Source organism: Gymnoscopelus braueri (genome assembly GCF_963280865.1).
Source record: "Gymnoscopelus braueri genome assembly, chromosome: 6".
In the NCBI taxonomy this organism is placed as follows: Eukaryota; Metazoa; Chordata; class Actinopteri; order Myctophiformes; family Myctophidae; genus Gymnoscopelus; species Gymnoscopelus braueri.
In genome coordinates, this window is record NC_137607.1 from 50,694,265 (window position 1) to 50,711,584 (window position 17,320).

At 39.9% G+C, this 17,320-nt stretch overlaps 1 protein-coding gene across 1 annotated transcript; it reads right to left on the bottom strand.

The window, feature by feature from the left end:
- Window positions 1-2,992: 2,992 nt before the first annotated feature.
- timm44 (translocase of inner mitochondrial membrane 44 homolog (yeast)) lies at window positions 2,993-16,671 on the bottom strand. Its single transcript, XM_080430284.1, has 13 exons — window positions 16,619-16,671; window positions 15,364-15,465; window positions 14,420-14,593; window positions 14,208-14,288; window positions 13,963-14,091; window positions 12,917-13,053; window positions 12,508-12,593; window positions 10,186-10,278; window positions 8,497-8,621; window positions 8,010-8,060; window positions 7,688-7,777; window positions 7,029-7,139; window positions 2,993-5,385 (listed from the first exon to the last, which is right to left on the bottom strand). The coding sequence occupies exons 1-13, from the start codon at window positions 16,646-16,648 to the stop codon at window positions 5,266-5,268; spliced, it is 1,329 nt and encodes a 442-aa protein (XP_080286410.1). The 5' UTR covers window positions 16,649-16,671; the 3' UTR covers window positions 2,993-5,265.
- Between the last annotated feature and the right edge of the window lie 649 nt (window positions 16,672-17,320).

Here is a 17,320-nt window from a genome sequence, read left to right on the forward strand (position 1 = left end):
TATACGTGTATTATGTCCAAGTAATTGGAAAAAGACAAAAGAGCCAAGAGTTTAGAAAAAAATGCATTTCGAACATTGGTTGCGATTTCTTTGTCCAGGGTTTTGAAAAATGTGCACATCAACGTTCTGAAACTAGTGGTAATAGAGATTGAAAAAAACTGTAATGAACATCTGAGGCATAAAACGTGTGTGTGTGTGTGTGTGTGTGTGTGTGAGACTGTGTGTGTGTGTGTGTGTGTGTGTGTGTGTGTGTGTGTGTGTGTGTGTGTGTGCGTGCGTGCGTGTGTGTGTGTCATGAGTCGAAAAGATTGTGTGAGAAATCAATAAACCCAAGATAAAAGTAGAAAGTGATTCTTTATTTAGCATAGGCTATTCCAGGGTGTATTGTTGTGTCGTGTTGTCTTCGTCACATAGTGCCGCATACTGCATCAGCACTCACCCTTCAAGCAAGAGCATATATGTGACGCTTCTGCCCTACTTCTGTAGGACCTGACCTGACCTGTGCGTGTGTGTGTGTTCATGGGAATGTGGCTTTTTCTGTCAAGAAATCAACAGTGTACTATGTACAGTACAGTATGTTTGAATGTGTCAGGGTAAATTCTAAATTATATTGTCTTATTGGTGTAAGTAGACAAACATAAAGGAGGACAGACTGAGTATATGTGAATATTTCTATATCCTGTAGTATGTATTCATTAGTATGTGTGTATCAGGGCGACTCTCTGAGCCAATTTTAGTATTAATTATAGGCTCATATCAAACCTCCCGTTTTTAAGTTAAAAAAAAAAGGTCAGGGCCTACCTTGTGCCTTGGCAATTGCACACCTGAGCCTATGATCTGAGCAGACAAAAATGGCATGGAGAGTTCCCCAATTCTGGGTCGTCATCTGTTCAACATCGACATGCACCCACTGGCTCAGATTATGGAAAAACAAAATATTATATTTTTTCAGATGACACAAATACAAAATCATATCACAGGGCCCAATAATTCAGATTTGGGGTAGTTTGGGTAGTAACCACTAGCCTAAAAAGGGGAATCCCTACCCAAACTCAAACTAAACTCCTTAACCAAACTCAAAACTAACCTTAAAGAATGGCTTACCTTAAAATACAATTGATCATAGTTTAATACCTTGCATTTGAAAAAATCAACAATTGAATGTACCAGTTTTCTTCACTTAAACAAAGACAAAACTGAATTAATTGTTTTTGGAGCCAAAGTCAATGCTCTGTATCAATCAGCAATGTTAAAAACCACAAACCAAGCTACAAATCCTGGTGCAGTCATGGACTCAGACCTGAATTTCAACAGCCGCATTTACTATCACCTTGAGAATATATCTAGGATTAAATGGCTTATGATTCAGAATGCTGCCTCTTTCCTTATACCAAGAAGGTGGATCAAGTGGATATCACACCAGTTGTCTTATCTTTACACTTACTGGCTCCCTGATTGTCAAAAAAAAGGATTTAAAAATACTATGGTTTATAAAACATTCAATGGTTTAGGGTTAAATACATTTCTGATCTTGTGATACATCATGAACAATGCTATTTTCACTACTCTTCTTTTTTACATTAATGGTATTTCATATATTTTATGAAAATATATGAAATTCTTTTGAAAAAATATACAAAATTCTTAATTTCTGATTATATATATATTTTTTTTTATCATTTGAGATAATCTAAAAACGAATACATAGGAAACATAAAAAAAGGGTGATATTTACTTGCGACCCATGGGGTCCCAAGTCCCAACCCAGTGTTTGGGAAACAGTGTTGTATATAAGCTCAACATAATATGCATATTATGCCTGCCATTGAGTGTGTGTGTGTTGAGGGGGTGCATCCTGAGCAGTGGGGAGCCACCCTGAGGAGCTGCTGCCTCAGCGTAGCTTACCAATACCAGCCGAGGGGATCCATCATCCTTGACAACCCTGGAGTGGAATCGTATTCTACACGAACAGGCATGCATACGCATATAGTACACACGACACATACACACCTCCAATGTACAGGCTTGCTCATCAGGCACTCCACATGCCCCTTACTGTTACAAGGCCAGCATAATCAATCCTGCCATGCAAGAGAAGGCCCATCTGAATTCACAGAGCAATGTTTGTGAATTTTACCTCCTGTACCTCTGTAACCTCGGTAGCAGCTTAGGAGAGTCATACTAGACCCATTGTGAGTGCAAGGAGTGATTTAATTGAATTGTGGCTCGGGGAAGACAGAAATGCACATCTGACAGACTCAATTTCCTGTTATGAACACTTTCAGGTAACAAGTGAAGGGTTTAGTTTAGGGAGAAAATGTTACATATGTCATTTAAATGCTGAAAGTAAAAAAATTATAATAATAATACTTGCAGTACCATTCAGTAATGAGTTTTACTTTCATGCCAGAAATTAGTCACAGTGGCAGGCAGCACATTTTCCAAATGGTGGATTTTCAAGTGTACCTCTTCCTTAATTAGGGGGAGGGGGTACTCAAAATTTCAAGCATAACATTACTTTTGGTTTCTTACTTGGTACTTCGAGAATTAGATCATGTATCTTAAATATTCAGTAGTGTATAAATAACAGAATTGCCATTCTGGTTGAAATTCTTGCATTTTAATCAGAAGTGTTGACTCTCCACACCTTTGATATGGATGATGTAGATTGTAGAGGAACAAATACAGGATTTGCAAGATAATTATTCACTGTTCCCCGATGTTGACTTGACAGAAATAGGGCTTGTGTACGATCAGTGAGTTGTAATAGACCCCTTAACAGACGTCACACTGATAAGAACCAGTATGCGCGCAACCAGTATGCGTGCAATAAAACCCATTCTGTCAGGTCTCGCTTACTCGCTAGGACGCGCCTCACTAGCCAACACACAATAAGAGGGGGTTGGGGTGTGCTGAAACCAGCGCACCCCAAAACAACAGGTTGGGAATTGATTGCATGAAACAATCACCTGTGCGTCTAGTCTCAATGTTAGTAAACAAATAATCGGTCTATAGTGCGGTCTGAGTATCTCCATGTTGTGACTCTTACCTCATTCATAATTTACAGTATATTTGTTAGAAAGCCCACATCAGACAGTCCTTTCAGAGGTGTAGTGGCAGGCTATTTAAGCACACACCCCGTGTTTATTTAAGAACCTGCAGACACATGCAGGGCATGTGTCCCCATCACAGTGGACCACTGGTTCTATAAGTGGGGTCCGATGACCCCCAGGTGTCCTTGAGAGGGTTCCAGGTGGTCCCCAGCTAAATGAGGAACAACAATACTTGACCACATTTCATTATTTGGCTATTTGAAAATAGCTGATCTATGAGCTTGTAGATCTATTTTTGAAACATGTTGACAAATCTTGTATGGGGGTCCCTGGACAAAATAATTTCAATTTGGGGGTCCTTAAAATCAAAAAAGTTTGAGAACCACTGCACTGGACCACATAGTTGACAAAGATGAAACGATGGAGATATTGGTACATAACATGATCAAATTACTTCTTCAGTTACAGTAGAAACAGGGACCATTAATAAGTCACTACACAGTCAAATCTAGCGTAATCATTACCCCCCACGTTAAACATAACATTTTGTGAATGCAAAATCCAGTGTTAAAATGACTGGGGTAAAAAATGGAAGAGTCCATTTAGAGTTAAAAGGACCCATTTCATTGTTAAATGTACATCTTTACTCTGTATTTTACAGTGTACGATATCTGCGCAGGCGTTGCACAAGTAGGAATGTCAGTGTTATGAGAATTTGATGAGTTGCACCAAATCAGGGCGCACTGTCTTCACATTGACAAGACTAGTCACACTACAGGTGAATTGAGTTCAGGTGAATAGAGTTCAACTTGCAACTAAAGATTAGTTGACACAGGCTTATTTGAAACCCAAGGTGACCCAGAGCAGTGATCCTCTTATTGTTGGTTGTTCATGCCAACCTCTAAAGAAAGTGATAAAAGAAAATCCAAAAGAAAAAAGTCCAAATCACAATTTCATCCATTCTGTGCCACTATTACATTCACAGAGGCCATTGTATTTCACTCAAAGCAAATTGAATGTTACCTGAATGTTATTCAATATTCATTACTAAAATTAAGTGTTCTATTTCTGCTATGAAAAAAAGAAGAAAAGCAAATCATCTGCAGATTAGCATTTTCCCATAGGAAAGGATGTAGGTCACATTGAACCCCCACTTAATTGAGCATTTAATGAAACAATTTGAGCGTGCCCTTCATGTTATATTCCCAGGTTCCTTTTAAGATGAGCTTAAATACTTGAAGGGGCATGGTTTTATTCAAATGTCCCAACAATGTCTTAAAAGCTGAAAAAAGGGATCAATTTTATTTCATAATAAATATAAACTTTGTTAAGTTTTAACAATTACACTGGACTATTATCATACAAACATGGGTCACAAGGCCACTATTATCCAAGATAATTTCCCAACAGAGAGAAAGATAAGGGTTTGACAGAGAGGGAGTTAATTTAAAGTTCATCACTTCATTGTGAAACTAACACCATTACAGCCTGCTTCAACCACGTCAGGGGCTTAGTTATGTACTAATCTTGCACTTTGCATCTTTTGAAAGCCATCAGAAATGTGCAAGAAAGACAGAAATCCCTGATATTATCCAAGGAAGTAAATTAAGAATAGAAATGGGGGTGGGGGGGTACAAAGGAATCTTCAACCTCATGACTGAAACAAACACTTTGGACTGTTCTGCACCAGAATAAGTAAACGGGTAAAGAGACAGTAAGGGAGGAACTGAAGATGGAGACGAGTAATCTATCACCCCCTTGTGTCAAACAGTGGAATGACTGGGGTATCTATACTGGGGAACAGCAGCTTGCAATCTTCCCATATCAGCCTGTCCGGCTGTCCAGAAGAGGAGTAATAAGTTGGGCAGCTGATAATTAGCAGCAACACTACATTTTGATGCTTCTGTAGCAATTGAGCCCAGGACCCACTGGTCCTTCATGCTCCATCCATCCACTGACTTCCTCATTCCAAGCCTTGGACAGATCCGTTTCCAGATAATCGCTGGGGTCTGCATGTTTGGTGTCCCAAGGTGTGTCTGTGTTTTATTGTCTCTCTTTTTTTTTAAAGAGTCTTATGCCTAATTTAAACTCCATCGCACAATGGTGTTGCTTGCCAAAAGAACCGATCAACAAGCTAACGACACGTTGTTAGCTTATAGATCCGTTATTTTCGGCAAGCGTCACTGTCGTACGATGAAGTATAAATTGAGCTTTAGAGGATCTGCTCAGTGCTGGATGCAGAGATATCTAGTAGTCTCCATGCAGCGTTGGGGTTGAGTTCCTCCTGGTCTCGACACAGAGCCCACACATACATCATCCTCAGCACCTTGTCCTGAGAAGAAACAGATGTCGCTCGTCAATTCTACTTAATCACTATAAATCATATACTGGTGAAGAAAGCAACACAATTTAGGCATTCAGTAGACACTCTTATCCAGAGCAAAGTGCAATGAACTGAATCAACCAACAACAGGTTTAATTGGACATGGAATTAAGCTGCTAAGAAATCAACAATGCTGACAAGTAGAAAAATGCTACAAAGTAACTCGGCTCAACCTAGACAAGTAGACTTCAACCTTGGTAGTAGTATACAACATACAGCATCTACTGTGTAACAATACCATACAGTAAAGTCAACAACTGCAGATGCAGAGATAACAAGTAGCATCAAAAACAAATTTGTTGATGTAAAGCGTCCTTGGATCTCTTGAAAGGCACTATACAAGTTAAAGTTATTATTATTAAGTACTGTATATGCTAGGAGATGAGGTGGAGTTGGACATGCATTTTCAGACTACGGTGGAGAGTGACTTTGCCGTCCTGACTGACAGCAGGCTTTACAAGACAGCTAACACAAGCCTTGTAAATTCAACCCAACTGTGTGGTTTTGGACTGACAGTGTACAGTGAAATTGTTCCCCAACAGTGTCTTCCCCCCCCAGCATCATCAACTTTAACATGGTTGGCTGTCTTTGCTGTCAACAGCCTTAAGAATAGCAAGGATATCTCTGTAATACCGACAGGTATAAACTAATACCCTGTCGGTATTAGTTTATACCGACAGGTATAAACTAATACTGAATTACCTGGACCGTACAAGTACCCAGATGGCCCATGAGCATCCATAATCAGAAGAGTTTGAGAGGAAACTGATTTATGTGTTAGTGGTGAGGCGAGGAGAAGGACAGAGAGGGGAGGAGTGGCATTGTGCATAGGAGAAACAACTCTGTCCTTAACCCTTTAAGACCTGAGAAGATTCTAGAAATGTCTTCTAAATCCTAAAAAAAAATTGGAAAAAAAAACCCAAATATTTTTTTCCTCGATTTTTCAAAAATAGCAGATCTACAAGTTCATAGCGCGGCACTCGGTGCCGCGCTATGAGCTTGTATATCTGCTATTTTTGAATAGCCTAAAGAAATCTAAAGTGACACAGATGCGTTCCAGGTATCAATGGGTTAAAGGCAGAGTCCGTAGTTTCAGTCTGGACATTCGGATCCAGCTCATAAAGCACCGAGGCAGGGTACATACACCATTAATCCACACAGCCTTTTCATCTTACTACTGAGCCGGGGACAACTGCATGGTGCTGAACACATACCTCAAAACCGCCTCAGGTGCCCCCAATGAACACTGTCTGATTTTACAGGTCTTAAAAGGACCATGCCAGTCTAATTTGTACTTCTAGCCATTAGCAGAGATAGCCAGAGGTCATCTTTAAAAACAATTGTGTACATAAGTGTATACAGTAGTGATGCGTAGGTCGGTCTGTTCCTCAACCCACTCTAAAGAAGCAAGAAATAAATACAAGGAGGGAGAGAACGGAGAGAAAGGGAGGGAGCGGCAGAGACAACGAATGAAACAAGGTACCATACATGCAACACACACACAGGAAGGGAAATGACCCAAATTGTACATCTTTTTACACGCTCAAGAGTCAAATTAAGACTCAGGATTTTACAGTGCAGTTGTAACATACCGGGTCTCCCTCCACCAACTCTCCTTTAGGGTTGCGGATCACCATGACAAGCTGGGCTTGGAACGTGATGATCAATACTGGACCCTGCTCCATCATCTTCCCCATGGCCAACTGGAAAGAGACAGTGATTTTCAAAACATTTTCATTTCAAGGACACCCAGTTTCATATGCATTACCCCACAAAACCCCATTTGATACAAAAAAGAATATCTCTGGAACCCTAATCTACACAGTAAAATCCTCAGTGTTCCATTTGTACTCTCTCAGAGTTACAGACCCATAAGGGTCCATTTGATTGTAAACTCTAAAACAAAATATAGCTGAAGACCCCTTGGCACCCCCTCAAGGTCCACTGGACTGCATGTTGAGAACCACCGTTTCATTAAATTCAACTAAAGCAGCTTATAATTGCATTCAGTTCAAATGTTGCACTAGTTTAACATGGCTAAAGGACATGTAAAACATCGCCCCCTTGGCACAGCTGTCTATTACTGCAGACAGCTTTAGTTTAAAGTTCAACTACCATTCTTTAGCAAAAGACAGTGCTATGGACTGCAAAATCACAGAGCTGAGAAACGGCAGTCTCCTTCCGCAAGTACACATCTTTACACACCAAGGGATATGTGTTAAGACCTTGAGAATAGGCTTGGTTAACTCACATCAATATTGTCAATGTCCAGAATCTTGGAGTGGAACTGTAGCCCCATGGCCTTAGCTTGCTGGATTGGGTGGGCTAACTGGCTGTAAGTCTACAGGCCCACCAAGGACAGGCAGGGAGGGAAAGAGAAATGAGAGAGGGAAACATTACTAATGACAAGAAAAAACACCCATGGATGGAAATGCTGTATTTGCAACAGTACTCCAGGGAACAATAGCATTATCCTGAGATTCCAGTTACTTCATTTTTGCAGTCTGTATGAAAATCTGTCTGTTTCTTCTCCGTTATGATCAGAGATAGACAGTGGATTAAAGAGGTCGTACCGCCTCATAGCTCCAGTCCTTCAGTACCTCCAGCTCCCCTCTGATCATGGCCTGCAGACAGAGCAAAGCACAGAGTCATAGTAAAAGTTAGAGAAGAGACTTAAAAAAGTTAGAAAAAGGGCTAATGGAAAGCACATCAAATATCTTAGTAGTGCTGGGAAGGTGCTCTTTGGTAATGGGATCGTGACATTTAAATGGAAATGCCTTCATTTATTTATTTAATATTGATTAGTTTTGAGTCCAGATTTTCATAGGCTTGGAGTGGTACAAACTAAATGCTAAACTAAATCAATTGCGTATCATGTTACAGACAGGCAACATTATCTGCAATGCAGTGATTTGAACGCAAATCACATGAAAGTCAGTCTATGACTTTATCTTGACCACTTGCTCCTGACTTCTAAAAGGAACTGACAAATGATACCTGATCCTACAGCACATACATTTATGTTATGTATTGTAATGTTAGCAGCAAAGCGGCACATACCTCCAGTACATTAGGGATTATGTCGTGTTCACACTGTTTGAGGAAGGAATCTTTATCAAAGGACGGGTCTATTTTCAGAATCTCAGTCAGAACCTCAGACATCTCCGTCTTGGAGAACAGTCCACCTAATCACACATCCACAGTGTCAGATGAAGATAAGATATTTTTAGGTTTCATTTAAGCAGGACTGTGAAGAATTACATTAAAACAAGTATAGAGAATGACATGCTACACAGGTCCCAAACTGGAATGGAACGGGCAACGTTGCAGTTACTTGACTGACACTCTCACTGGTTGAGCCAAGTATTTTTTTTCACAGTGCATTAAAGGAGCACTCGTCACTGGCATAGGCAGGTTTCTTGACTGTCGACAGCACTCCTCTGAGACAAAGAGTGAGTAGGCAGAAATGGTGCCATCTTATAATGAGCATAATAGTGAGTACCAATTATATGACGTCAGCTTGAAAAATGGTGAAGGAGTCCAATAACATTTCAGTTCAGCCAAATCCATGTTTGTTTTTGAGAGTTTGTTAGGAGTTATTTTTATAGTATTTATTAATACGCCACACGGGGAGCAGTTAGGGATTAAGTGTCTTGATCAGGGACAATTCAACAAATAGACAGGATTTATTATTATTTGTATTATTATTTTAATTAACCTTCTGTGTTGTTTTTAAGTTGTGTATGTGTTTGTATCTTGTTTTTGTTGAAAATGTATCCATTCAAACATAATTGTATTGCTGATATAATAAAAACAATTGATAACAAAAAAACTAATAGACAGGATGTACCAGGGGAGCAAAACGGTGACCTTCTGATTCCCAGACAGCATCTCTATCCACTCAGCTATGGCCGCCGTATACTCTTCAAATATACCTTGTTGTAAAGGTGACTAATCAACTATAACAACAATATAAAATACAATACCAATTGGTATTATTGAAGGGGAGAAATAATCGACCGAAGTTACGTTTCCAAACATTTCTAGAGTTTATCTCTGGAGAAAATTAAGAGACCTCTCCAAATGTAACTTCTCTATGTATGGTAGCAATTCCCTTCCAGTGTCTGTTGTTACAGCATCCATCCAATTTGGTTTTGGGATATTGGGGTTATTCCACACAATATTGACTTCTGAAGTATTCCTACATTAAAACAAGTCGTTTAAAAATGAATATGCACAATTCGAGGTCTTAAAGCACTGTAATTTTGACTAGTTGTCATTTTCTGCAAATAAATGCGATATGAAAATAGTGTCATTCACTCTCAACATGTATAAAATTATAATAGACATTCTTTTAGGAGGGGGAAGATTCTCTATTTGACTTTACAGCCTACTGTATAATAACTGTCAGTCAGATATTGCTAATTATTTATCAAATAATTTGCCAGTCCAGATATTACTGCAGGTGGACCAGTTGTAGCCCACGGGCCGACTGTTGCCTTTCCCAGTGTTGCCGGGGTTATTGCGCTGACAAGTCGTTGCGCATGACCAGCATTGCCTGTATATTGTGTGGGTGAATTAGGCTCTCTTCCCCTCTCACTTTCCCCCGTTCTCTCTAGCTGATGGAGCTCTCCTTGCTCCCTGTTCCTCACTCCTTGTGTTTTGTGCAAGACCTTTACTGAACTGAAGTAAGTTCAGTGCTCTCAAGTGTGATTGGAAATGAGTGGGACAGCAGAATTGTGTTGTTACCTATGATGTCAGTCATCTTATCAGTGACAGCACGTGATGCTCTGACGAGGGCGTTGTCACTCTCATCATATTTCATCTTCATCTCAAAGAACCCTGAATGGGGCAGACAGAAATAAAGACACAAAGAGTGATTGAGAGAGAACAGGAGAGAGAGGAAAAATAAACAGACCGAGAGTAACTACAGTAATGCTGGGCTCACACTACATGACTTTTCGGGCTTGCTGGAGCGTAGCACCTCGACCTGCTGTCATCACATGCAGAATCAGATGTAAACAACGGAGCCTGTTAAACTTGCGGTGGCAATGGACAAATGGTTTTGATATGTCACGTTATAGACAGTCGTGTTCTTGCCACTTATTGACAAGCAGCCTCTGCTGTCCAACCCATCACAGGTTGTTGTGACCGGCAGTTGCTGTGTCAAACGTCCTCTCTTTCACTTAACATCTGTCTCCTTGTAATCGTTTCTCATTCAGAAAAATATCATGTTTGAAAATTATCAGATGGCCCTGATCCTCTGTGAAAATGAGTTTTAGGTTGGATCTTTGGACCACTTACACTACAGGATAATCTTGCCCGATCGCTCCCGATCAAGCTAGAACGGGGAACGGAACGCCCCTCCAAATAGTTGGGAGGGGCGTTCCTGACCCAAAACCACAACGATTATCTTGTAGCCTGAGCCCAGCTTAAGACATAATATGGTAGCTTTCTGTAATATGGTCAAACTGCAACAGACCCCTTTTCTTGTGAACCCAAACATAAAACAAAACAGCAGACCCTATCCATGGCCACTACCCTGATTCATAGGAAGTGCTTAAAAACACTGATGTTACACATTTCTTTCCTGTCCAACACGCTTATTCCCACAGGCCCCGATGGCCAACTGAATGAATGGACTAAACACTGAGGCTCCGAACAACATCATTGCTTCTCTCTGGAGTGATGGATGACGAACAGTACGTTTCTGACATTTGCCCTGACAAATAAACACCAACATAAGAAGCACACCCACCTACTCACACGCTTTCCACAGAACTAGAATCCACAATGTATTCAAGACTAGAGTTAAGTGCTGATGCTGCCATGACAGCAGTGGAACTCAATATTGTGGCAATTGTGTTGACTTTGCGCAATGTCATTCCCATGTCCAAAAATGATTCATCTTCAACAGTATTTTTAAGTAATGCATAATTGCTTGGCTTGCCCCACTGCACAACACTTGCCAGAGTGGGATAAAACACATCATCATTCTGAGGGATCGGTTTCAAAACGGCCTCCCTGTTCCTCGCCTCCAGTCCCAGGAGGAACCCCGTGGCCTGACTCTTGTTAGCTGCTACTCATTAGTCAAGTCTCTCAAACTCCAAGGTTACAAAGTCCTTATTAAAACAGTCTTTATACAGGCATTGCCTCGGTACACTGTAAAATCTGTGTTCATTTAACTCCGAGTGTACAATTATAATGGGTCCATTTGTACACTCACAGCATTACAAATGGATATATTCACACAGATGATTCTACTGTTCATAAATACTGTATATATGAACATGCATGGTTTAAAAAACCATGTAAAAATTATTTACGCTAAACTTATGCTAGAGCCTTACATAATATTTGATAACCCAAATCAGCCCGTTTTTTACCCATTAACCTGAAATGTATCTCTGCTGTCGGGCAGAAACCAGCCATGTCCAAAATATTTTAAACTTTTCAGGAAATGAAGAAACAAAAACCTGTGTTTTTAGAACAACACAATACTGCCTCATCAAAGTTGGTATGTTGACTTTATACATGAATGTGTCCTTATATTATCATCACTTAACCCAAATACAGCTCATGTGGATCAATCAATGATGGAAAAAACAACTATCTCCAAAGTTGGAGTTAGGTGGTTTGACCGACAGTTTGAGGATCCAATGCAGTTAAGTTGAAGCACGTTTTAATACTTTTCATTGGATTAATATTAGTAAAACCCACACACAGACGTAAAGGGTGTTCAATAGCACTGATTTATGGAGATAGCCGGTTTCTGCCCGACAGCGATGATTTTCAACATCTCCAAATTCAGCCATCTATATGCTGAGGGATTCCCACGTTGCATACACCTGCTTATTTCCCTACAACACTGACTGATGACAAGTCTGTGATATAGACCACACATACACACTATATTCCACAGCACCATCTATTGGTCAAATCTATAACTGCAGCATGAAAAATATACAATACAAAACATAAAATCTACCTTTATGGCACATTAATACTTGATAAATACTACCATAAGTAGACAATGTAAACACACAAGACAGAATAGTCACAGTTGCTTACTGTTGAAGACAGCATTGTTGTCTTTGAAGTCCTTCCACTGCTGATACCATTTAGAGTCTTTGTGGAGCACAACACCCATGGCTTCCCTGGAGTACAAGTACACACACACACACACACACACACACACACACACACACACACACACACACACACACACACACACACACAGTGTCATTATTAACACACAGTTTATACACTGTAGCAACGACCTCATCCTCAGCTAAAAATCATGTAGTCAGTGCAGTGTTAAAATCAGTTCATATTGCAGTCCGCCCAGGTTATAATGGTAATAACACAACACTAACATTACAAAAACAACTCTAACATCTTTTCTAGGCCCTGTGATCATACTTTTACATAAAGGTTTAGTGGCGGAAAAGCGCATTAAGAATGGAGGGTGTTCACATACTCGTTGGCTTCAAAGACTCTACTGCTGTCGTCTGCACCCTTGGAGGAGAACTCACTCCTCTTTCTGAGTCTGGAAGGGGGCCGGTAGGGACCAGTATGACCAAGGTCATCTATCTCTTTCTGCACACTCTCCATGCCCTGTGGGAAAAAACAAAAACAAACATATTATCTACAGTACTTTAAAGACAAAGAAGTTGCAGTGTTCAGCAGTGTGAGGCCCTGTCCACACGTACACAAGCATTATTTTTAAACATAACTTTTTGGGGGGGATTTGTCCACACACAAAAAACAGATATTTTGGAAAAGTCCGGCCACAGTGATATTTTTTTCAAACACTGGACGAGTGAAGAGGAGCGCTTGTTATCAACCCCGTCAGTCACTCGTCCTCCTACGGACAATAAATAGTATTGTTCTAAAATTAATAACAGGACGTTTTAGATATTTATACATAAATGTTACTATTCCACCATATTGAGTAACAGGAGTCACTGGTTTTATATATCGGTAGAAGATTGTAAAGAAGGAGAGGTGACGTTACGCACTGCGAGGCAAATTGGAGCCCTGACAGAATGCATTGAATTCAATGAGAGCCCGGCGGTATGAGTAAACACTATATTTGAATGATATAACTTTGTCAAATAATCGGCTCAGGAAAATAAAAGGAGACGTAATACACATTGTTCTCTGATCTCTTGTTTTTCGATATGCATTGTATAATTTTTTGAGGTATCCAAGTACAGACCGGGCTGTATGGGCTGCCTGTCAACGCGAGACAGCAGTTGTCACTCGACAGGCTGTCAATAAACACATGAGGGAGTAATTGATCCATGTGGACCTCCATGGCGTGTGTCTTTGGTCCCCTAGCAAAGTAAGAGGCTGTGATTGCTAAAGGAGGGCGCTCATAACCCCTCTACACTTTAATATCTATGCATGGTATAAATGTCCGTATTTTAATGTGTTACAATTTCATGTTGTCTAAAGCTTCATAGTTTCATTTTTGTTTTGTAAGCAGGGCAACTATATTACAACCTTAAAACAGTGACCTACTTGTGATATTGCTTTAAATGCCCCAGTCTTTCCAAACATCTCTCCACTCTTGGACATAGACCCTGCTGTGCTCTTGGCCCCTTCCTTTATCTTCTTTCCAAAGTCTGAACGACTAGCCTCCTCAAGACTCTGCAAACACATACATACACACAAACCACTGAACTCAGATAATGGGAGGAAGCATGTAAACAAATGTATAAATGGATACATAAGATGATGATTTGAAGTTAAACGTTTCCACGTACCTCTTTGACAGTGTCTGAGAAGGTCCCCAATGTTTTCTTCAGGACCTCAGAGGTCTTCACAGTTTCTGACTCAATAGATTTCTGACATTAAAAAAGGTGATGGAAGATAAGAAAGAAAGATGAACACAACACGGCACAAAGAATGCAACTCATATTTAAATCACAGCACAACTGACTGCTACAGAGGTTCTGGAATGTAGCCAAACACTAACATATTTTTTCCGAGCTTGTGTCAGTGCATCCGATTCATCTAGTTTTTTGGCCTCTTCCCGGAACTTCTTGATGTTCTCCTTCATCTCCTTGTTCTTGTTAAGCCCCTCCTTCAGGTTATCCAGAAACTCTCCCAGGAAACCTTTCCTGCCTCCACCTCCTGACGCATACCGTACCTACGTGTACATGAATACGAGTTAAGGACACCTTTTTAGTGTGTTGAAGCAGATATAACTCTCAGCTTGTATTTATCTGGCAGCGGGTCTCTGAAAGCTATGCAAATCATGGTTTCATGAAACGTAATTATATTAATTCATTCATGTGTTCAAGAAGTATTTCACTCCCCAAATGACTTAATCAATTACTCACCCCATGATGGCTTGAACACAAGGATAATTTTCCTTTACAGTTACAGTGAATAAAGAATCCAAAAACAGTGAATAGAGTTGGAGAGAATTGTTAAAAAATGTATGGGGGTCCAGGATTAACAACAGCAAAAGTCCATTTATAAACTCCAAAACAACACTCAGAGTGTAATCCCAATGTAAGTGTTATGTGTCCAGTTGTATGCTCTGTGCTTCCAAAGCTTTGCTTTATGCTTTATAAAATATATTTTAATTCACTTCCAGTGCAAACCCGTGATATGCACGAGCGAGGAATGCGTTAACAAACCACGGTGTGCATAATTTTGGATCACTTCATTCACCTAGCCCGCTTTGGAACCCTGTATACCTTTTTTGTATTTGGGAATTGGGATGACGGTATCCTGGATACCGTCATCCCGACAGGGTTCCAAAAGGGGCTATTCATTCCACATAAATTAATGTTATACAAATGAAGATTATCCTTGTACTCAAGCCATCACAGGGTGAGTAACTGATAGGTGAAAGGTCATTTTAGGAGTGAACTACTCTAAGAAAAAGGAGACAATGTAATCAGTGACTACCTGTGAAGAATTTGTGAGGGACCCACATATCCTGTAGACATGAGGTCTGTTGTGAAGGAGCAAGTAGGGACTGGATACCAGCAAACCTCTTCTGATACATATCTAGTGAAGAAAATAGATTAAACCTCACTCAAATACTGTAGACCAGCCAACTTCAGATGACTTAACACTTTCCAGTTGTTTATTATGAGGAAAAATATGTATATGCATTCAATTCAACTACATACTAGATTTATACATTTAGAAAAGCAAAAAACAGGGTTTGTCATTTGTGTTCGGATATGGAAACAAGTCCCCAAGACTTTTTTTGTGATATGCTTTTAGCCCAAGTGTGTTACTGCACTTCCATGCTGGTCACATTTTCGTCTAATAAAGAATTCAATCAATCAACATAATCTGGTCCAATTGGTTATTCAGTCTGCGTTGTACTGTACGCAACAAGTGCAAGTATAAGACCAGGAATCCAGGATTAGTAGACTCCAACATGAACACGCATAAGCACTGGTGTACAGTAACTAAGTACATTTACTCAAGTACTGTACTTCAGTACTATTTTGAGATATTTTTACTTTCTTCAGTATTTCCAATTTCCAATACTTTTACTTCTACTCCACAGAGGCAAATATTGTACTTTTACTCCACTACAATTATTTGACAGCTTTAGTTACTAGTTACTTTGCAGATTTTGATTATTATTACAAAACATACATTAACCACTTCAGCCCTATATATATTTCGGCCATTTGAAAATAGCCGATCTACAAGCTCACAATACACCGCGATGCAAAGCATTGTGAGCTTGTAGATCGGCTACTTTCAAAAGATTTTTTATATGTTTTGAACTTGTGAAACGGGACATCCTGCTTAATTACTTTTGGTACATTTTGATACCAATACTTTTGGACTTTTACTCAGGGTAAATTTTGAATTCCGGAATTTTATTTGTAAGAGTATTTCTACATTGCAGTATTGATACTTTTACTTGAGTAAAAAATGTGAGTACTTTTTCCACCACTGAGCATAAGTTGACATTTCATTTAGCTGGTTGTGATTTCCATGCATCAGGTCGGCTTGGAGCTCATTCCATTCAGACGTTAGCAAGGCTAGCTTAGCATTTAGCTCAGAAAAGGCTCATATCAACATTGGTGAACAAAACGTTTGACGTACGCACGTTTCTCCACAGTCAATGCCAAACGTGCAATTGCAGTAAACGGTGTTTGGAGTCATTATTTGACAGTGGTTACTGTAAACTCACCTGGTAACACTGGCACAAGGAGGTCGCCATCTTGCTCGATGAAATGTGTGACCTTTTCCGGTGATGACCTTCTGACGTATGAGTGGGAGGGGCTTGGTCAGTGTTGCCAGGTTTTGCGAGAGTAAATAAGCAACCAATTCTATGAAAACAAGCCCAAAAGAAGCGACCACAGGCCACATGAGCACATGAGCGTCGACTATTTGAAAATAGCCAATCTACAAGCTCACAACGCGTCACGATGGGACGCGTTGTGAGCTTGTAGGTCTGCTATTTTCAAAACTATCTTGACAAGTGACAAATGTTAAACATTTTTAACACCACCATGATCCCTGGCACACAACATTTTCAGATGGGGTCCGCAGAATTAGAATACATATTAATTTGGGGAAGACATGAAAATGTTTGAGAAACACTGGCTTAAACATTTATGAAGGAACCCGTAATAAGCAACTATACTTAAGAAACAAGCCCAAAAAACTGCAACCCGCAATTACCAATATTCACAAGCAACTATACAGAAAAACAAGCCCAAAGTTGCTTATAATACACGGACATGGCAACTCCGAGCTTAGTATGAAAATTCTAACGTTGCGTAAAAAGGGCGCCCCCAATCGGCCATTCATATTCCCTAGCTTCCAAGTCCAGCCGTAATTAATGTACAGAAATACAAATAAAGATAAAAATGACTGTCCAATATTTTAT